The sequence below is a fragment of the Neophocaena asiaeorientalis genome, unplaced genomic scaffold (assembly GCF_003031525.2).
Source record: "Neophocaena asiaeorientalis asiaeorientalis breed wild unplaced genomic scaffold, Neophocaena_asiaeorientalis_V1.1 scaffold234, whole genome shotgun sequence".
NCBI classification, from domain to species: Eukaryota; Metazoa; Chordata; class Mammalia; order Artiodactyla; family Phocoenidae; genus Neophocaena; species Neophocaena asiaeorientalis.
In genome coordinates this window covers 248552-270482 of record NW_020172270.1, presented here as the reverse complement: position 1 = coordinate 270482, position 21931 = coordinate 248552, and the positions used below count along the sequence as shown (strand labels likewise).

General features: G+C 42.4%; 1 protein-coding gene across 1 annotated transcript in view; it reads left to right on the top strand.

Moving 5' to 3' along the window:
• The window catches only part of DCX (doublecortin), a 107590-nt gene extending 85942 nt beyond the window's left edge, over window positions 1-21648 (top strand). The window contains exons 5-6 of the mRNA XM_024762508.1: window positions 10279-10373; window positions 21588-21648. Of these exons, the coding sequence (XP_024618276.1) occupies window positions 10279-10373; window positions 21588-21644 (152 nt within the window). The 3' untranslated portion in view covers window positions 21645-21648. The remainder of the gene's footprint in view (window positions 1-10278; window positions 10374-21587) is intronic.
• Window positions 21649-21931: the final 283 nt, after the last annotated feature.

Below are 21931 nucleotides of genomic sequence, written 5' to 3'. Positions count from 1 at the left end.
AGCAGTCCTAGCAACCTGCTGCAGCCGGGGACTTGTGTGTTTTTTGGCTGCGTTGGGTCTTCATTGCTGCGCGTGGGCTTTTCTCTAGTTGTGGCGAGCAGGGGCTACTCTTTGTTGTAGAGCGTGGGCTTCTCATTGTGGTGGCTTCTCTAGGGCACGCGGGCTTCAGTAGTTGTGGCATGCGGGCTTCAGTAGTTGTGGCTCACAGGCTCTAGAGCGCAGACTCAGTAGTTGTGGCGCGTGGGCTTAGTTGCTCCTCGGCATGTGGGATCTTCCCGGACCAGGGCTCGAACCCGTGTCCCCTGCATTGGCAGGTGGATTCTCAACCACTGTGCCACCAGGGAAGTCCAGGGACTTGTGGTTAAATACAACTGATTCCCCAAATTTTTGGTGGAGTAACTAGTAATGCTAGGTGCTATGAGGAAAAGAAATGATAAGACGAAGCACCTGTCACTAAGAAGCTTATGATTTATTTGGGGAACCAGTATGCATATAAAATTTAACAAAAATTTTTATTTACAAATACTTACATAGTTCATATGTGCCAAGCAACCGTTCTAATCACTTTACGTGTATTAACTAGTTTAATCCTTACAACAACTTTACGAGGTAGGTGCTATTATCCCCATTTGCAAATGAAGAAACTAGGGCATATGAACAATGTGACCTGTCCAAGATCACAGAGCTAGTAAGTGGTAGAGCTGGGATTTGAATCCAGGCAATCTGGCTCCACAGTCCACAATATAACCATTGTACTGTGATGCTAAATAAGACTTAATGATAATGGTTTGTTTAAATGCCAAGTGCATGAGAGATACAGGCGGTAAGTGCTATTGGAAGTACTGGAGTTTGTGGGAAAGAGAGTTCATTGGGGGCTAGGGTGCTAAGGGAAGGCTTCGTGGAAGAACTGGGGCTTGAAAGAGAATTAGACTTCAGTTGATAAGGAAATGGGTATTTCTGGCAGCAGAGAAAGCATGAACAAAAGAGCAGAGGTGGTGATGAATATAGCATATCGGGGTACAGAGAGGCGACCATTAAATCTACGTCTCCAGCCCCAACCTTCCTTCCGGATGTCAGTGCCACGAATGCTTACCAGACAATTCTGCTTATATGTGCCAAGCGCAACGTGTCTAAAAGTCAAAAACATCTCCTCTCCCCAGCTCCCTGACAGTAGAATCAATTCTATTCTATTCCCCAGGCGCAACACCTTGGCGTTATCTTTGATTCTTCCCACTCTTTGATCCTTCACGTCCACCATATGCTGTTCCTGTTGTTGAACATTTGAAACATCTTCACCTTTCCCACACAGAAGTCCCTTCCTTTCCCTCATCACCTGATGCCTGGATTACTCAACACACTCCTACACAGTATCTCTGCTTCAAATCTCTGTCCACTTACACATCTGCCGTGGTGTCACCACATTTTTCATCCTAAAACATGGCCATTGTGTAACTTTCCTGCTCCAGTACCTTCAGTGCTTCCACGTTGAGTTCAGTGATCACTCCTGCCCCCATGGTAAGGCTGAGCGAGTAAAAAGAGAGAAGAGCTGACAGCTGAAGACTGTTCTGGGGAGCACAGCAATAACATGCAAAAACCAGGATTACGGGCTTCACTCGGGAAAACTTCAGTCCTCTAATGCCTGACCTGCTAGCGAAAGAATTAGTGTTCAGCCGGTATAGGTTGATAAATCACCCCCTGTGGAAGGCGATTTCCTAACTTGGTGCTTCAGTTCCTTCCATTTCTAATAATGGCAGTAGTGATAGCAATAGAAGATGTCATTACTGAGGCCTCCCTATCTGCTAAGGCACCTGGCTAAGCATTTTATATGTAGTCTCTCATGTACTCCTCAGAACAACAATTGCCATATGCATTCTTTTTATTCAAATGTTACAGTTGAGGAAACAGGCTCACAGAGGGTAGGTTACACCCAAGGTCACACATCTAGGAAATGGCTAAGCCAGGATTTAAAACCCTGACTGATCCCAAAGCATATGTTCTTTCCACAACTAAGAGCAGTGTAGTTTCTTCTAGTTCCTGCCCAATAAAATTGGGAGTGAGCGTTGACAACAGGCGTGCTCCACCAGAAACATGTTCCCAGCAGAACCACCTTCGACTGGAAATAAATGTTGTCAGCATCGTCAAGCCTGAGAAAATAATCTTGGCACATCCAGCAGCCTTCTTACAGACATCCTCTTCTTGAGGGAAACTGATCTGTGCCAAATATTACACAACTGGGTACACATATCTGTTCTTTTCTTTGTCAAGTCCATTCTCTATGTCTGCATCTGTATTCCTGTCCTGCCCCTAGGTTCTTTTTTTTTTTACATAAATTTATTTATTGATTTATTTCTATTTTTGGCTGCCTTGGGTCTTCGTTGCTGCATGTGGGCTTCTCTCTAGTTGCGGCGAGCGGGGGCCACTCCTCGCCACGGTGTGCAGGCCTCCCATCGCGGTGGCTTCTCCCGCTGCAGAGCACGGGCTCCAGGCACGCAGGCCTCAGCAGTTGTGCCTAGATAGCTCCAGAGCGCAGGCTCGGTAGTTGTGGCTCACGGGCTTAGTTGCTCCGCGGCATGTGGGATCTTCCTGGACCAGGGCTCGAACCTGTGTCCCCTGCATTGGCAGGTGGATTCTCAACCACTGCGCCACCAGGGAAACCCTGCCCCTAGGTTCTTCAGAACCATTTTTTTTCCTGTAGATTCCATATATATGTGTTAGCATACGGTATCTGTTTTTCTCTTTCTGACTTACTTCACTCTGTATGACAGACTCTAGGTCCATCCACCTCACTACAAATAAATCAATTTTGTTTCCTTATATGGTTGAGTAATATTCCATCGTATATATGTGCCACATTTTCTTTATCCATTCATCTGCTGATGGACACTTAGGTTGCTGCCATGTCCTGGCTTTTCTCCATTGTATATTCTTTCCTCCTTTATCAAAGATAAGGTGACCATATGTGCATGGGTTTATCTCTGGGCTTTCTGTCCTGTTCCATTGCTCTATATTTCTGTTTTTGTGCCAGTACCATACTGTCTTGATCACTGTAGCTTTGTAGTCTGAAGTCAGGGAGCCTGATACCTCCAGTTCCGTTTTTTGTTCTCAAGATTGCTTTGGCTCTTTGGGGTCTCTTGTGTTTCCATACAAATTATGAATTTCAGATTTTTCATCATTAGTGTATAGGAGTGTCAGAGATTTCTGTGCATTAATTTTGTATCCTGCTACTTTACCAGATTCATTGATTAGCTCTAGTAGTTTTCTGGCAGCATCTTTAGGATTCCCTGTGTATAGTATCATGTCGTCTGCAAACAGTGACAGTTTTACTTCTTCTTTTCCGATTTGGATTCCTTTTATTTCTTTTTCTTCTCTGATTGCTGTGGCTAAAACTTCCAAAACTATGTTGAATAAGATTGGTGAGAGTGGGCAACCTTGTTTAATTCCTGGTCTTAGTGGAAATGGTTTCAGTTTTTCACCACTGAGAATGATGTTGGCTCTGGGTCTGTCGTATATGGCCTTTATTATGTTGAGGTAAGTTCCCTCTATGCCCACTTTCTGGAGGGTTTTTATCACAAATGGGTGTTGAATTTTTGTCGAAAGCTTTTTCTGCATCTACTGAGATGATCATACGGTTTTCATTCTTCAATTTGTTAATATGTTGTATCACATTGATTGATTTGCGTATATTGAAGAATCCTTGCATCCCTGGGATAAACCCCACTTGATCATGGTGTATGATCCTTTTAATGTGCTGTTGGATTCTGCTTGCTAGTATTTTGTTGAGGATTTTTGCATCTGTGTTCATCAGTGATATATTTAGTTTTTTAAGGAACCTCCATGCTGTTCTCCATAGTGGCTGTATCAATTTATATTCCCACCAACAGTGTAGGAGGGTTCCCTTTTCTCCACACCCTCTCCAGCATCACATATTTGTTTTGCAACAGGGAAAACTCTTACTTCTCTCCCCTATTTGAAAGATTCACCACTGCAATGCTGTTTAAGACTGTAGGGAATAGATTTAAAGTTCAAATTCCAACTTCTGAACTTAGGGTATCTCACAACTTATGCTTGAATTTGGTCTGAGAACTGGCCCTATGATCAAATCAGTGAAGAACTGTTTTAGGGCCCCTTAGTTCTTGCTTCCCTACTGGATGGTTCTGGGGAGAGGGACAAAGGATTTCCACTGAGCAGAAGCAATTAGCCAAACCAATCCACACACCCCGCCCAAGGGCTCTTTGGAATGAATGTGTGAAAACCACAGGCCCTGTCTCTTGGCCTTGTTCTAAAGTAAGTTGAAACCACTTTGGTTCTACTTGGATGGCCTTCCAGGAAACCTCCCTGTATAAGTAGGGAGGAACCAGGGTGTCTTTGGACTGGAATGAAGGAACACTTAGAGCATCTCAAAATGAGAAAGAAATGAGGAAGTGGCTGCTGTATCGTATATGGAGATCTCCCTCTGCAAGGCATTAGGGAATTAGAAAAGACAAGACAGAGAACCAGTCACTAAAAGGTCATGGTGGTATGTGATATGCTAACTTTGAGGGAATTTTGAAATGAATCTGTGAACAAATCCTCAAGTCCACCATCCATTGAGAAGAAGCAGTTTATACCCTTTAAGCAAGTCCTACACTTAATAATTGCAGAGGGAGATCTCCATATACGATACAGGTGGCTCTGAAATTATTGTCATGGCTTTTTTTTTGTAGACTGAGTTATTTATTTATTTTCAGTGAGCAATATTTCAAAATAGACATCAAGCCAAAACCAGTAGACTTGATTTTGAGTTGAGCTCAAGTGTTGGGATTTAGAATGGGAGGGAAAAGCCAGAGCTAAGTGAATGAGTGTTAAATCAGTTTGCTCTCCAGTCAAAGGTTGGGTGAAAACATATGTCAGACCGGCCCTTTTCTTCCTGCGCCATGCAAACTTGAACCCAGAAAGTATAATGGCTTGTCTAACTCATTGCCCAGACAATTCTTTAATCACTGTACCTGGGGCTACTTACATCCACCTTACACACAGTTGCGTCCTGATTTCCAGGGATCAGTCCAGCCTCCAGACAAGGGAATCCATAGTCTAAGAGCTCAGCATCAACTTGCCAGGCTGGTGACCATACTCTGCCCTTGGCCGCCCATGCAAGGGACTGAACTTTCTCCTTGTTCTTCGGGAACTGACTCCCTCCGCCTTGTCCCTCACTCCTGGGAACCCGTATTCCCCTACACATTTAAATCCCTGCAAATCTAGTTAATTCAGCCTAGTTACCTTACCCGCCATCTTTTGTTTGGGCTTGTCCAGTTCCATTCTGATAGAGCCAAGGATTTAAAAACAAGCGCTGGGGAATGGGCAGGTATAATCATTCAGAGAAGCTAGTAAGCCAAGACTGTGCCAGGCCAAGCTTGGCAGTTGTGCTGCATACCTGAGGGGCGTGACAGGGCACAGATACCATCTTCCCAGAGGCATGTGGCATGAGGGTAGTTACATGTCTGTCTGGCTGCTCTGTCCGCTATTGTTTCATGACATTTTCTATGAAACCCAGTTGGTAGGGTGAATGGAAGATAGCTCTTGCTAATCACTTTCTAATCTAAACTAGATCAAGTAGGATAAAAGTCTAGAAGATGAGCATAAGCTCTGGTGTCTGCTTCTACCTGCTCCTCTTTCTTTCTTTTTTCCTCTGTCACAAACCTTCTCCTTCCTTCCTACCCGCCATCAGAAAGTTGTCATAAGTAGGAGTCCCAGAAGCAAATCATGTAAAAAAGGAAGAGCAATGTAGCAAAAACTGAAAACAAACCAAAACACACATAGACTTTGGAATCAGAGAGACCTGTGTTCAAATCCTGACTTTGCTACCCCTAACTGGAGCGAGCCTCTATTTCCCTAACAGAAATTAGAATACGACTAGATGAGGCACTGTGTGTGTGTGTGTGTGTGTGTGTGTGTGTGAGAGAGAGAGAGAGAGAGAGAGAGAGAATGGAAAGAGAGAAAAGAAGAGTACCTAGCTTATCACAGACACACAATAAGCATTATTATCCTGGTTTGTATTGATAAGACTGATAAGACAGCCTAGGAGATTGAAAAGTTCCTGATGTACCTTGCTGTAGAGGGAAAAAAATGAACTGCCCAATGAGAAGAAAGAAATAAAAGGATTTGGACTATGAATAAATAAAGGGGTACAACAGTGAGGCAGTGCTGTGGTTCTGAGGAGGGAAATGAGAGAGACGAGTAAAAGAGGGCAAAGACTCCCCCAGTACAAATCTCGGATTGCAGCTGAGAACTGGAACATCAGAGACAGGAACTAAAGATGTTTAGTAAAGCAGAGTAAAGGAAAATGAGGGCTATCAAACCAGTGTTATTTCCAGTCACTCTCAAAATGAACTGTGACAGCTTTCCATGTGGATTTGCCAATCCAAGGCTATGCACAGTTCGTCAAACCCTATTTTCATCTTTCCCTGCTACTTCTTTTACGTGACATTTATACGAATTGGCTTCAGAATTCAAATCTTTAAATGGCACCCTCCCAGATTTTTTTTCCCACAGAACCCATAGAAGAAATGCATATGAGAATATATTTTTATGTAGTCTGCTCCTTCAGCTTGTAAGGAATTGACATTTGCCTGTACGTTTCTATATTTTCTCATTTCTCTATGTCCATCTTTGGGTTTGATTCCATCAGGGAAGTCTGGGAAAGTGTCTACGTTTTTTTCAACAATTAAATTAATTGTAGTTAAATTGTGAAAAACTGATTTTCCAAATGCTTATGGAATGTTGATGACAAAATTAAATCCTTTATTTATAAGCAACTTAAGATTGATCGATTGGGGGAGTGGCAGTGAAACATATATAAACATATATAGACATACAGAGAATAGAGAGAGGTATACATGGAATATGTATTTATGTATTCCCCGTAAAGTTTGCGGATGAGAGAGTTACAGAGAATATTGATAAAAGAACTAGAAATTGCAAAAGAAACCTGTATGTGCAGATCTATGGCCAGTAAGTGGAAACCAACTCCCATACAGATAAGCTTTGGTTAATAATTTTCCACATTTTGCCAAGACCAGTGGGCTCATTCTCAGATAAGAAGCTAGATAAGAGGGTAGGTGAAAAGGACAGTTTTCACACTGGAAGTATAGTAGCCATCCTTTTGTAGCGTGGCTGACAAATGCTGGGAAACTAGACTCTGTTGTTGCCGAAAGGTACAGTGACCACGTGGAACAACATGGCGGCACTTACCTGGGGATGCTTACATCTGTTAGACTTCCTGGCTGGGGTCAGGGGTCTTTTGGAAGACGTTCATTATGTCAGCTGACACTGATCACAAAGATTGCTCTCCCATCTTGAATACTAGGGGCCAGGTCCTGTTTGGAGACCCCCAGGCACTCCTTCCTTTTCCTGCAGAGTAAATGACTCCTTTGCCTCACTGTGGCTTCACAGACTCTTGCCTTTTCCAAAGTGCCTCTTTTATTCACCAGAAAGCCTAGTGCCCTGGCAGAGCCTAGCTCCCCCAGTCTGTGTGCTGTTTGGCACAGGTCGTGTTCCTCCTTGCGTGGCTTGCATGGTACGTGCACATCACGCTCACTCCAAACTTGCCTGGCCTCTAGGCCTCTATCTTCTCCCGATCCCTTCTCTCCCTCCCCAGTGCTTTAATTTAAGCCGTCACCGCCTCTCACCTGGACTAATGCATTGTCTTCTAACCAATCTCTTTGCTTCTACCTTTAACCATCCCGCACACACCCCCCCCACCTCACCAGTCTTCCCCCTGCATCTGGAGTCATAGTTTTTAAGTGCAAATTTGATGGTATCGCTCCCAGATTTCTTTCACACGTCAAACCCAGACTTCACAAAAGGCCCCCGGGGTCTGGTGTTTATCCTCAACTCCAGTCTCATCTCTCAGAATTCACTGCTGGCATCCTCTGCTCGAGCCATTTGGAGCTATTTGCACTTCTGTAAACGTACTGTATTCTCTCACACCGCCATGTCTTTGCCCCTACTGGTGTAATTCTGAAGTCTGGAATACCCTTTCTACCCTCGCTGCCTAACCAGCTCCAGTTCATTGCCTCAGTGGCTTTATTGAGCTATAACTGACATAACAAACAGTTCACTCATTTAAAATGTACAATTCACTGGATTTTAGTTTAGCCATAGAGTGTTGTGCAACAATCACCACTATTTAATGCCAGAACACTTTCATCCCCTCAAAGAAACTCTGTACCTATTACCAGGCCTCTCCATCCTGCCCTGCCTAATTCCTCCTTGCCCCCTGCTGGCCAGCCCCTGGCAACCGTTGATCCACTTTCTGTCTCTGTGGATTTGTCTATTCCAGAGGCACCTCTCAAGACTTTTTTCAGGTGTTGCCTCCTAGTCCCCTGATTTCAAAGCCTCTCCGCTGGGCTCCAGTAATACCCCTTGTAGGGCTCTGTCATAGCACTTATTCCCACTGTATTCTTACCTGCCACCCCACTGGAAGTGACTTACTCATCTCTGAAACCTCAACGTCTAATACTTGGCTTCGCTTAGAGAAGGTACTCTGTAGCTACTGGCCAACTGAATGAATGACTTCCAGGAAGCCCTGACAGGGAGAAAGGCCTCTCAGTGAGTGGGTTAGAGATGAGTGAATACACAGGCAAGGCCAGATGGTGGATTCCTAGTGCCCGTATTTCAGCTCACTTGCACTTGGATAAACTCATCAACCACCACACTGATGTCTCTTTCATCTGTACAGTTGATACGCAGGTTCCAGAACCTAGGGAAACATTACCATAAGTGGTGCAGAGAAAGTATATCCTCAGGAAATACCCATGATACACCAGTTTAAGCTTTACCTGTGGGACTAACAGCAACACCCTCAGGCCATCTTCCTGCTTAACTTTTTCAATGTCCTTCCACCCCCCTCCTGTCTTCCCTTCCTTCTTTCTCTTCTCCTCCCCCCACCCCACCAACACCCTTGGGATATTTGCCCTTATTTTTTTTTGCAGTACGCGGGCCTCTCACTGTTGTGGCCTCTCCCGTCGTGGAGCACAGGCTCCGGACGCGCAGGCTCAGCGGCCACGACTCACGGGCCCAGCCGCTCCGCGGCATGTGGGATCTTCCCGGGCCGGGCCACGAACCCGTGTCCCCTGCATCGGCAGGCGGACTCTCAACCACTGCGCCACCAGGGAAGCCCTGCCCTTATTTTTAAAGCACATTTCAGAATATCTGATGAACAATGTAGGTCCTTAGATTTTGAAAGAGATTAACGTTAGATGAGATGTCTGAACATGAATCCCCTTTGAAAGCTGCTAATTGTTCTATTTCAGTGCACCACATTTCTTTACACGATTGGATCTTTAAAAAATCTAGTCAGCAAGGGAATATAAGATAATTTTGCAAACACAGTGGAATATGGAGATGTTAAATACTAAACCATCTCATTTTCAGCATTTTACTGACTAGAGACAAATGTGGGTGCATCCTGACTCTGGCTACCGTCATCCTCTTTCTGTCTCTAAGCCTTTCTCCCGATTTCAAACTTCCTCCTTCTTCTCGTCCCCAAGAATCTTTGTCTCCTGTCTCATCTCCTCCATTCCTGATCTTCTCTCCCTCTTTCTCGATTCTCTCCTCTGCCCATTTTGCTGTAGGCACCTCCCTTTATGTTTCGCACTCTGTTTCTCCTCCACTTTCTTTTTCATCCTTCTTCCTAATTAGCTCCCTCTCTCTTTTTCTCCCCTTCTGTTCTTTGCACTCGGAATGAGGTAGGGAAGAGAGAGTGGGAGGAAAGATGAGCAGGAAAAGAGAGAGGGGAGAGAGATAGACAATGGGGCTGTCCTGCAGCTGCCACGTCATCTGTCACCAAAGGGGATGTGCCCTGGTCCAAATCACCCATATTTCTTCCCCTTTAAGGTAAGGCAACATAATCTCTTTGTGCCTCAATTTTGTCTAACATATAAAATTGAAACAAAGTAATATGTTCCCAGACTACCTCCCAGAGATGTTGCTAGGGTCAAACTTGGGAATGAATATGAAAAAGATTTGAAAAGAACCAGACCCCTGTAATTGGAAGCACACGGGGGAATGGGTGGGTGGATTACCGCCTTGCACTGTATGGGGATCTAATTAACTGAGCATTGCAGTTCTTGCCTTTCCGAGGAATGTGTTTCTTTTCACCTTTGTTCTGCTCGGTCACATCACTTGGTTGTCTGTATAAGCTCGTTTGAATGTTCTTAGTGTCTTCGGAGGGGAAGGATAACGTGTTCCTTTGTATGCTGTTGATTTTTATCCCCTTCCTTTTCTCTTGCCTTGGGCTAGCAAACGGAACCTCCAGCAGCCAGCTCTCTACCCCCAAGTCTAAGCAGTCTCCCATCTCTACGCCCACCAGTCCTGGCAGCCTCCGGAAGCACAAGGTATTATGTCTCTTATACCTTACTAAACCCCTTTGCACTTGGACTTTTTGGAATGGCTGGTGAGGGTTTTCTCTTCCGTCTACCTCAGCAGCACATCCAGGCCAGAATTTCCCTTTGTCTGGTCCATTAGCTTGAAGTGCTGGGAATCCCTGCAGGGGCTAAGCTTCCAGTCACTGTTATTTATTCTTCTGACCCCCAGTTTATTTAATTCTGGTTATATTTAACCAAAAGGAAGAGGTATGAAGGGCCCGAATAACCATTCTGAGCTAATAGTGTCACCAAATGATGGCTCAGGGGCTGAGCTGAGCACTTGTCCCTGCAGTTCAGGGGCACAGCAAAGAGGGCATTGAGGGCAACTTATGGCCCCAGGCTCCAATAAATGACATAAAGAAAGTTAGCCCTAAGCTACTCCCTTTAGATTCACAGGACATCAAAGTATGAACAGGCCCTAGTTTCATTGTATATTCTTCATTACCAGGCAGATTCTGGTACAGTGTAGGAAGAGAGGGCATATATACATTGCATTGGCCCTGGGCACCCTTTACACCTCTAAGTCATCCCCAATAAATATACCATTAAAATAATAGAGGTGTAGAAATTCTCTACCCCCGCTTTCCAAATTGATTCCCACCCAGAAATCTCTTCTGTATCAAAAATCTGGAGTGGCCATTGCCCTCAGCCTCATCTCTGAGGCCATGTGAATATGGTTTCTGCTCTGGTTACCACACCCTAGAGCAGCTTCCTCTAGGATTCTCTTGTCTTCTCCCAGCTCACAAGACTTGGCGAGAGATGGAGAAAGGCAAAAAGCCACCAGTGTGGCCAACTCCATCACAGAACCATAGAGGGTAAGAGCTACAAGAGATCTGAGATGGAGATAAGTTCGTTTCATTTGATTCTCTCAATAATCTTGTGAGATTGATGTTTTCCAGACGAGAAAATTGAAACCCAGAATGAAGTTACTTACTGGGGTGACATAGCTAGGTAGCAGCAGACGTAAGACTGGCACCCAGGTTGCTACCAGTGGTTTGCTGGAGCCAGTTCACACTAGCTCCTGAGAGCTGATTGTGTGCACCGCTTCCCAACTCTGTGTTCGGTGACATCGTGTTGGTACCTAGAGCTCAGCCATGATGGGAATATTTATTTACACCATAGAATTCAGCAAATACTACAAATCAAGGTTGTTGTTTTCTCCCACAGGTAATTTCCTGGTTAACTTGACTCCATCATTCCTAATGCCCATTCCATTCCTTTAATGACTTCTTTACCTTCTGGTACTGACCCTGACCAGAACCTTCGAATTGTTCTGTTGAGCTATCTGGTTTCCCCAAAGGAAGATCTGCTGAACTGTCTGTGTAACCAACGGTACCCAGAGATTGTGAGATGGATGAAAATTGCTTTCAGTGATTCTTCTGAGCAGCAAACCCTGTTAGTGTGGACATTCCAAGACGAGGAGTAGAGCCTACTTCAGTTGTTCTGCTGTCCACACAGAACCTCCTGGGGATGCTCCACTGTTTCTTACTGTGTCTTTGCTCTATGCATTTCTGCCCATACTTTCCTTCTGGGAGGTGTGACCTACCCCAGCACCTTCCACCAGTACCTTCTCCAAAGGGCTGCGGGCAGCCTGGGCATTTATTTGGTCTGCACACTTAAGTCCTTCCGCTTTGTAATTGACATGTTCAGTTCATTTAGGCTGAGGGCCCACCATCCATAAGCCCATTGAGGTGAGTGCATTGTTAAACCCTTTCATCTGGTTGGGTTTGCAGGCTGTGTGTGTGTGTGTGTGTGGTTGTTTGTTTTGTTTTGTTCTTGTTTTGGACTCAATTCTAAAAACGAATTTCACCATTGAAGAACCAGAACAAGCTACAGGTGGCAGCCTTGTCAGAGCCTGTTTTCTTTGTATCATTGAGTTTTCAGTGTATCATTTTATTTTTCAAATTACACATTTTTAATGAATGGCAGTTAAGCAAACAAACATTAAATAATAAATTATATAATTTTCTAGAGCAAACTTTAAAAAACATTTGGATTTTGGTATCATTTTCATTCCTCCCGTACCAGAGCACGAACCCGCGTCCCCTGCATCGGCAGGCGGACTCCCAACCACTGTGCCACCAGGGAAGTCCCCTACTTTTTACTTCGATATTTCAAATTTACAGTTGTAAGATTGTAAGTACAAAGAACTTCTGTATACTCTTTATCCAGATTCACCAGTTGTTTATTTTTTTCCCTTTTACTTTATTTTATTTTATTATTATTTTTTTTTTGCCCCGGACGCGCAGGCTCAGCGGCCATGGCTCACGGGCCCAGCCGCTCCGCGGCATGTGGGATCCTCCCGGACCGGGGCACGAACCTGAGTCCCCTGCATCGGCAGGCGGACTCTCAACCACTGCGCCACCAGGGAAGCCCCCTTTTACTTTATTTTTTGTGTTCTCTCTCTCCACACACACACACACACACACACACACACACACACACACACACTACTAAATTTTTTAACCATTCGAAATTGTTTAAGACATCATGCCCTTTTACCTCTAAATACTTCAGTAGGTATTTCCTAAGAATTAGGACATTTTCTTTCATAACCATAGTACAATTATAAAATCAGGAAGTTTGCACTGATTCAGTACTGTTATATACTCTGCCGTCCATATTCAAATTTTATCAATTGCCCCAAGAGCGTTATTTTTTTCTGGTCCAGGATCCAATCTAGGATCACACATTGCCTTCAGTGGTCGTGTCTCTTTAGTCTTCTTTGATCTAGAAAAGCTCTTGAGTCTTTTAAAAAATCTTCAAGACAGTATACTGTAGAAATGAAGAGCACAGGCTAGTTGTTTGGTAAATTGTCCTTCAATTTAGGTTTGTCTGATGTTTCCTTGTGGTTAACAGATTGTGCATTTGGGACAAGAAATGTCATAGAAGTGATGTTGCATCTCACTCAGTGCATCCTATCAGGAGGCAGTAGCCTCACGCTTATAACCACCAACGATGGAGGATGAACTGGTTTTTCTGAATAAGCTAAAAAGTGTGTTGTGACCTTGGCTCAGTCCCCCTGGGGCTCAGGCTCAGCTTCTTGCTCCTCCTTTCACAAAGTTACTTGAGCCTTAGCACCATCGAGGTCCTTGGGCAGTGGGCCTAAGCAGATATCACCTGAACTTCCATCCAAGTGGACCTGAAAGGTGTGAGTCATGGTGGAGACAGGAAGCAGGTGGCTGAGGCCATGACTCTCCTCCTGCACAATTGGAAACAAACGTGAAGTCCCAGCATCCCTTTGGTAAATTTTGACGGTTGTGACAGGGCCCTAAGCTGTAATCAGCCTCTTGGCTTCTCCTCTTAAGCAACTCATGGAGAATCCTTTTTAATGCAGCTGCGACGAGGTTAGCCAAAGTCCGCATACTCAAGTGCTGCAATATGGACACGAAGTAAATCCTTGTATAGTTAATGAGAACAACATTTTGCATTTTCATACTGCTTTATCTTTCTGCATAGCCATTTTCTCATTTACCCTAGCGATAACCCTGTGAAAGAGATAGGGCAGGTTAGCATTTCCATTTTACAGATGAGAAAAAGGAGGTGATGAGGTTAAAGACAACCCCAGTATGATTCAACAATTCAGAGAAGGTACCGTATTAAAGATGTTCAAAATGCCTAGAAACACAGGGCCGCTTTTTCATTTATTAAAATTTTTTTTTTCCAGATTAGTGATTGCCCTCACGGCTTTAAATTTGGAGGCATTTCGCTTGCCAAGCTGCCTGGAGATTGAAGGAAAATATATTTGACATGTTATTTGAAAGCATAACTAACATTATTTAAATATACATTTCCCTCTGTGTTTCCAGACCTTTTTTTTTTTCTGTCATCCTGTAACTGCTTAGAGAGATCGTTTGATGAATAAAGCAGGGTCCTGAAACTTACATCACAGACACCACTCTAAGTGGATTTTGGTAGTGTAATCAAGAGCGAAAAAAGAACTGCAGGAGCACACAAAGGAGGGTAGGAAAGACGTCGGACTGTGGGAGGGTGGGAGACACGAAAGCTTTATAGACTAGGTGACATTTAAGTGGGACCTTGAAGCCTGGGTAGGCTTTTGATGGCTGGTGAAGAGAGCGGGCATTCCAGCTTTTAAAAAAATCAGCAAGAACAAAGCCACACCATCAGAAAAGCACAGGGCACATTTGGGAAAAAGTAAACCCAAACTAGAAGCCAGGTTTCTCAAAACTTCTCTCTGACTTCCTTTGGACTATAAGCTTCTTGGACCAGAGACCAAGTTTTTGTTTTCTCTAACGCAGTAGTATCGCCAGCACAGCTGTATTTGTTACAAACATTTTGTTCTGTAGGGCTCCAGGGGACCAAGCAAATGAATTTCAGGTGCAAATTATTTGTATTGTTAAGCAATATGCGTGTTTCTGTATTTATACATATCAATCAACAAAAACAGAATGTTGAGATAATTCCTTTTCCTGAACATTGTTCTACCCATACAAGAAGATATATTTTGAATACTAAATAAATTGATGGAGGACAGAAGTACGGAAGTTCATACCTAGGCCTAGTCCTCTGGATTTTCTCCATAGCCTGTGCCTCACCCCACCCATTCCAAGTCACAGCAGCTGCAAGTGGAGTCGCCTCCCAATTCTACTCCCAGGCCTGTCCCCCCTTCCTCTGAGATAACAGTCTGGAACAGTCTTTCTTGGATAATTATTTCCACTAACCAACCAGCTACACTGAAGGATCTGTTACATGAACGACTCAGAACAGGGGTGAATGCTGAAGCCCAGTGGTTCAGTGCGGTGGGACCCAAAGTGGCTTCCGTAATGAAAAGGCCCTTGTGTGCTGGCTGAAAAATGCCCAGGGAGTTCACTAACTTGGTAGTGCCTGCCTCCTTTCCCTTGCTTTGGTATAACTAGAGAAAAACAAAATGTAATGATCCAAGTTATATTTTATAGAATTTTAGGGCTAGAAGGAAACTTAAAGACGTTATAGTCTATATCTTCCTCAATTTTCAGATACAGAAGCAAAGACCCTGAAAGGGGAAGTTAGGCTTAGGACCTAGGTCTCCTGGCTCTTAATCCTGTGCTGTTTCTATTACAGTGGACTTGCATTATGTGTAAGTTTAACTTATGGAATTCATCACTGGTCACAATATAGTCATAGAGCAAAACTGCTACAAAACCACCTCTTACATTTCTACACATCATTATTTACTGAATATTACTGTATACACTATGCACCAATACATGCATATTGCTATATAGGGTTACCTGCTCAGGAATCATATAAACAGTATTCAGAACCTATGAAGCAGAAACAGAATCAGGGACCTAGAGAACAGACTGGTGGTTGCCAAGGGGGAGGGGGGTGGAAGAGGGTAGAAGTGGGAGTCTGGGATTAGCAGATGCAAACTGGTGTATATAGAATGGATAAACAACAAGCTCCCACTGTATAGCACAGGGAACTATATTCAATATGCTGTGATAAACCATAATGGAAAAGAATATGAAAAAGAATATATATGTATAACTGAGTCACTTCGCTGTATAGCAGAAATTAACACAACATTGTAAATCAACTATACTTCAATTAAAAAAATTTTTAAAGTATTCAATTGTCAATGTAAAAGATTTTCAAAAGTACTATTTTTTAAAATAACATCGAGATATAAAATTCACCTTTCCTAAAGTGCACAGTTTAGTGGTTTTTGGCAACCACTAATTTACTCTCTGTTTCTGTGAGTTAGCATATTCTGAACATTTCATATAAATTTTCCTCCGAACACTGCTTTAGCTGCATCCCATAACTTTTGGTATATTGTTATTTCATTTTCCTTTATCTCAAAGTATTTTCTAATTTTCTTTGTGATTTCTTCTTTGACCCATTGATTATTTAGCAATGTGCTGTTTAATTTCCACGTATTTGTGAATTTCCCAAATATCTTTCTGTTATTACTTCCTAATTTAATTCCACTGTAGTTGAAGAACATACTTTGTATGATTTAAATCCTTTCAGATTTATTGAGACTTGTTTTATGGCCTAACATATGATCTGTCATGTAGAACATTACATGGGACCTTGAGAAGAATGTGTATTCTGCTGTTGTTGGATGGAGTAGATTAGATGTGTAATTATTTGTAGTGTCTGTCATTCAAGTCTTCTCTTTCCTTGTTGGTCTTCTGCCTAGTTATTCTATCCATTACTGAAGGTGGGGTATTGAAGTTTTCGACCATTATAGTTGAATTGTTTATTCCTCACTTCAATTCAGTCATTTCGTGCTTCATGTATTTTGGTGCTCTGTTGTTAAGGCACAGATATGTTTTAATTGTTATATTTTATCATTATGAAATGTCCTTCTTTGTCTCTAATAACAAGTTTTGTCTTGAAATCTATTTTTTCTGATATTAGTATAGCCACTCCAGTTCTCTTTTGGTTACTAACTGCATGGTAAATCTTTTTCATCATTTTACTTTCAACCTATTTATGGTTTTGAATGTAAATTATGTCTCAAACAGCATAGAGCTGAATGTTTTTAAACCCATTCTGCCAATCTCTGCCTTTTCCTTTGAGTGCTTCATCTACTTATGTTTAATGTAATTATTGGTAAATTAGGAATTAACGTCTGCCATTTGCTATTTTCTATATGTCTTATGTCTTTTTTTTGTCCCTTCACTCCTGTATTTCTGCCCTTTTTATCTTAGATATTTTTCCAGTACACCATTTTAATTCCCTTGTTGTATTTTTTACTAATTTTATTTCGAGTTATTTTCTTAGTGGTTGCCCTGGGGATTACAATTAACATTTTAACATAATCTACTTTGGATTAATAGCAACTTAATTTCAACTTTATATAAAATTTTTGCTATTGTATTGATATATCTCTGTTCCTCCCCCCTCTTTGTGCTCCTATTCACATACAAATTACATCTTCGTGCATAATAAGTCCATCAACACATCTTGATAATTACTAGTCCATGCAGTTGTCTTTTGAATTGGATTATAGAAGAAAAGAGTTAGAAAAATTAATTTATAATTTCTTTCGTATTGACCTATGTATTTACCTTTACCAGTGTTCTTTATTTCTTATGTGGATTGCTGTCTACTGTCCTTTCATTTCTCCCTGAAGGATTCTCTTTAGTATTTCTTATAGGACGTGTCTGCTAGCTCTGTCTTTGTTCATCTGGGAATGTGTTGATTTCTCCTTCATTCTTGAAGGATAATTTTCCTAGATTTCCTTAAATGCTTTGATCCAATAAGTCTCCCAGCCTTTGCTGAAGGGCTCTGTGTGTGTGTGCGCGCGCGTGTGTGTGTGTGTGTGTGTGTGTGTGTGTGTGTGTGTTGGAGCCTGATTTCAATGCTCCGTCAGGCAGCTTGCCTCAGGCTTCGCTTGCTGTTTGCACAGGGCCTCAAGGCCAACCAGAGGTGAGAGATTAGGAACTTCTCAGGTCTTTTCTGAGAATATACCCCAGTCCTGAACATGTGCCTGGCCTTAGAGATTCCTGGGAATATTTTCAGAACTTTTCAAAGTCCCCTATGGACATGAATTCTCCAGCTTTTCCTTTTAAGGTTTTGAGCAGCTTCATTTGCCCCAACTGTTTCCCCCGCGTTAGGCAGCTGTGATTTTAAACAATTGCAGCTGATTAATGCTCCTTGAAAAGGCTGTTCACAGTGAGTGTGCTCTGAGTCAGGTCAAATGAAGAAGAGCCCCACAAGTGGGAGCTACCAGACAAGTCAAATAGTGACAGTTCTCTGGGAATAGGGCATTTGGGGGAGCTCCAAGCCCATTCTGCATCCTCCAGTGGATGCTAGGTTTTTTTCAGAGACTGTAGTTGTGAGGCTGTTGGTTTTCAGAGATACCCTGGAGCTGGGGAGAGGGAGAATAGAAATAGGGCAAGTTAAAGCACCCCAAATTTCAGTATTCTTACTGAGATTAGGCCATTTTTCTTGAATAAACATTTTTTGGATTGTTGCAAGCATTTGGTTAATTTCCAGAGTTCTGAAAAAGTTGATTTTGACAGTTTTTTCCAGTGTTACTTGTATTTATGTAGGAGTAGATTTTCAGAGTCTTTCTCCACTATTCTTGAAGTCTAGAGCTCAAGGATACTTTGACTATGTTCAATTTTCACTTTACTCAATTTGTGGAGAACTGAATGCCTTCAGAGATGCAACTCCATTGTATACCACTTGGCCTCAATTCAATTTTATGCGTGCTTTTTTATTGCCCTCCTATTGTTTCCTCAGTGTTGTACTTCCTACCTGTTTATCAGTTTTCTAAGAAATGTTGTTTGGTAGTTTAGAGCAAGAGTACCAAATCATGTGTATGGCCTGGTCGCTTTGGATGGCCCCCTGAAGTAAAAAATGTTTCTTACATCTTTAAAGCATTGTAAAAGAAACAAAACCCAAACAAACAAACTGTGTGACAGAGACCATATGTGACCAGCAAAGAGAGCCTAAAATATTTACTATCTATCCCCTTACAGAGCAAGTTTTCCAACCCCTGATTTACAGTGTAGGGATTATGGGTTGGTGAGAAGTGAATCTATTTGCTCTAGTTGCCTTTGTTGTGTTTTTTAATGAATCAGTCTTTCTTTAAGAGTCCTCAGAGCTGGTAGAGACCTTACAGATTGTACATTCTGTATTTTCTTGATGAAGAAACCAATACTCAAAGACTTATTCAATGTCACAGTACTACTTAACCAGGAGTAGGACCTCAAGTTTCTGAATACACTTTACTTCTCTTTCCATTCTAAGTGGCCTAACGGACGTCCTGCCCCTTCTTTCTCAGCAAAAAGCATTCTGTGTTAGATAAGTAAGTCCCTCTCCTCCCCATTCTTGTCCCCCTTCCTCATCTTCACTTTTTCCTTTACCTCAAGGAGAAGCTGCATTCTCTAATTTTCTTGGGCTATCCGCTACTGAAGTTCTCTGTTTCCATTACCAAAGAGAGTCTCTTAAATATCCAGAGACTTGACCCTAACATTTCCAGTTTCCTTTAGTATTTTGCTGATAATGTAAATGAAAACAGTGGTTTTCAAACTGCGTTTCATTTGGGGGTGGGTGAGATTCTGCCTCCCCCATGTCTGGTTCAACCAAAACAACTGCACTTTTATTTATTTCATATATTTGGCTTCCAAGAAAAATTTCATTTGAATAGAGAATTTAAAAGAGAAGCGAGAGAGAGATGGAGAGAGAGATTTGAAAAGCTCTGATTTAGACAATGGGTGAAGTAAGTCCAGGAGTAATCACAAGGATCTCCAAACAGAGCTCTGGGAACGGTGGGAAAAAAACAATGCCATATCATCCCATCTCCCCAAGACATAGACAAGGCTTGGGGCAGTATTGGAGCCATGAATCCTAATTCCTGGTGGGAACTGGAAGCATTAAGAAATAAATTGGACTTAGGTGATGGGGTACATTTTCTGGGTTAGCCACTTGTTCAGGGCCTGGCAGCTCTCTGGGGGCCTGAAATGAACCCATAACTGATATACATCCACAACTGATTTTTGACAAAGGTACAAAAGTCAATCAGTGCAAGAAAGATAGCTTTTTCAATAAATGGTGCTGGAGCAATTAGATGTTCCTAGGCAAAAAAATGACCCCTAACCCAAACCTCATATCTTATGTAAAAATTAACTCAAAAATGGATTATAGATGTAAATGTAAAGCATTTAGAAAGGAAACATAGGAGGAAATCTTCTGATCTTTGGCTAGGCCAAGAGTTCTTAGATTTGACAACAAAAGTGCAACCCATAAAAGAAAAAAATGATAAATTGGATAAATTGGACCTCATCAAAATTTAAAACTTTTGCTCTGTCAAAGACCATGCAAAAGTTATGAAAAGACAAGCTACAGACTGCAAGCCACATATCTAACCAAAGCCATATATAGAATATGAAAATAACTGTTAAAACTCAACAATAAGAAAAATCCAATTAGAAAATGAATAAAAGACATGAAGAAACATTTCTGAGGAATTGTTTCTTCAGTTGAACTCAGGAGGAAGTATAGATGTCAACCATGCACATGAAAAGATGTTTAACGTCATAGTCATCAGAGAAATGCAAATTAAAACCACAGTGAAGGGCTTCCCTGGTGGCGCAGTGGTTGGGAGTCTGCCTGCCGATGCAGGGGATGTGGGTTCGTGCCCTGGTCCGGGAGGATCCCACATGCCGCGGAGCGGCTGGGCCCGTGAGCCACGGCCGCTGAGCCTGTGCGTCTGGAGCCTGTGCTCCGCAACGGGAGAGGCCACAGCAGTGAGAGGCCCGCGCACTGCAAAAAAAAAACCAACCACAATGAGGTATCACTACAAATCCACAAGACTGGCTAAAATAAAAAGTAGTGAAAACACCAAATGCTGGTGAGGTTGTGAATAAACTGGATCACTAATACTTTTCTGGTGAGAATATAAATGGTACAGTCGCTCTGGAAAACATATGGCAGTCCTTACAAAACTAAACATGCTATAATACACAACTTAGAAGTTGTACTCTTGAGCATTTATCCCAGAGAAGTGAAAACTACGTTAACCCAAAAACCTGTACATGGATGTTTATAGCTGTGTTATTTGTAATAGCCTAAAATCGGAATCATCCCACATGCTCTTCAGCCGATGAATGGTTAAACAAACTGTGGTAAATCCACACTACGGAATATTGCTCGGCAAAATGAAGGAGTGAACTACTGTTAAAGGCAGCAGCTTGATGAATCTCCAGGGAATTACGCTGATGGGAAAGGCCAATCCCCAAAAGTAACGTACTGTATGATTCCACTTGTATAACATCTGAAATGACAAAATGGTAGAGGTGGAAAACAGAATATTGGTTGCCAAGGCTTAGGCATGGGGTAGGGGTGGATGTAGCTATAAAGGGGTAGCACGAGGGAGCCCTTTAGTAAGGCTACAGTTCTGTATCTCGACTGTGATGATGGTCACACAAATATACACATATGGTAAAGTCCCATAGGACTACACTACACTACACACACACACACACACACACACGAGTGCGTGGAAAACTGCAGATGTTACCACTGGGGGAAACTGAATGAAGGATACATTGTACAAGGCTACCTTCCCTGTACTTCAACCTCCTGTGAATCTATAATTATTTCAAAATAAAAATTATAGAAAATATTAGTTTTTTAAAAAGCATCCATATAATCTTGCCCATTCCAGAGCCCAAGATGTTAAGAAAAGGAGAGTTAACTTTATCTCTTATCTTCTTACAGGACCTGTACCTGCCTCTGTCCTTGGATGACTCAGACTCACTTGGTGATTCCATGTGAAGGAGGAGAATGTTCAGAGTCCAGAGTACAAGCTTACCGTTACGATAGGGTACTTCTGCTCAAGTGTCCAACAGGGCTATTGGTGCTTTCAAGTTTTTATTTTGTTGTTGTTACTTTTAAGAACACACTGTAGTATGTTGGTTTTATTTTCCTGTGATTTGTCATCTGGGCCACTGATCCACAGTTACCAATTATAAGAGATAGATTGATAACCATCCTTTGGGGTAACTTTCCAAGGATGCGAAATGTGCTAGTCCATGACCTTTCTATTGAATACTTAGGCGCCT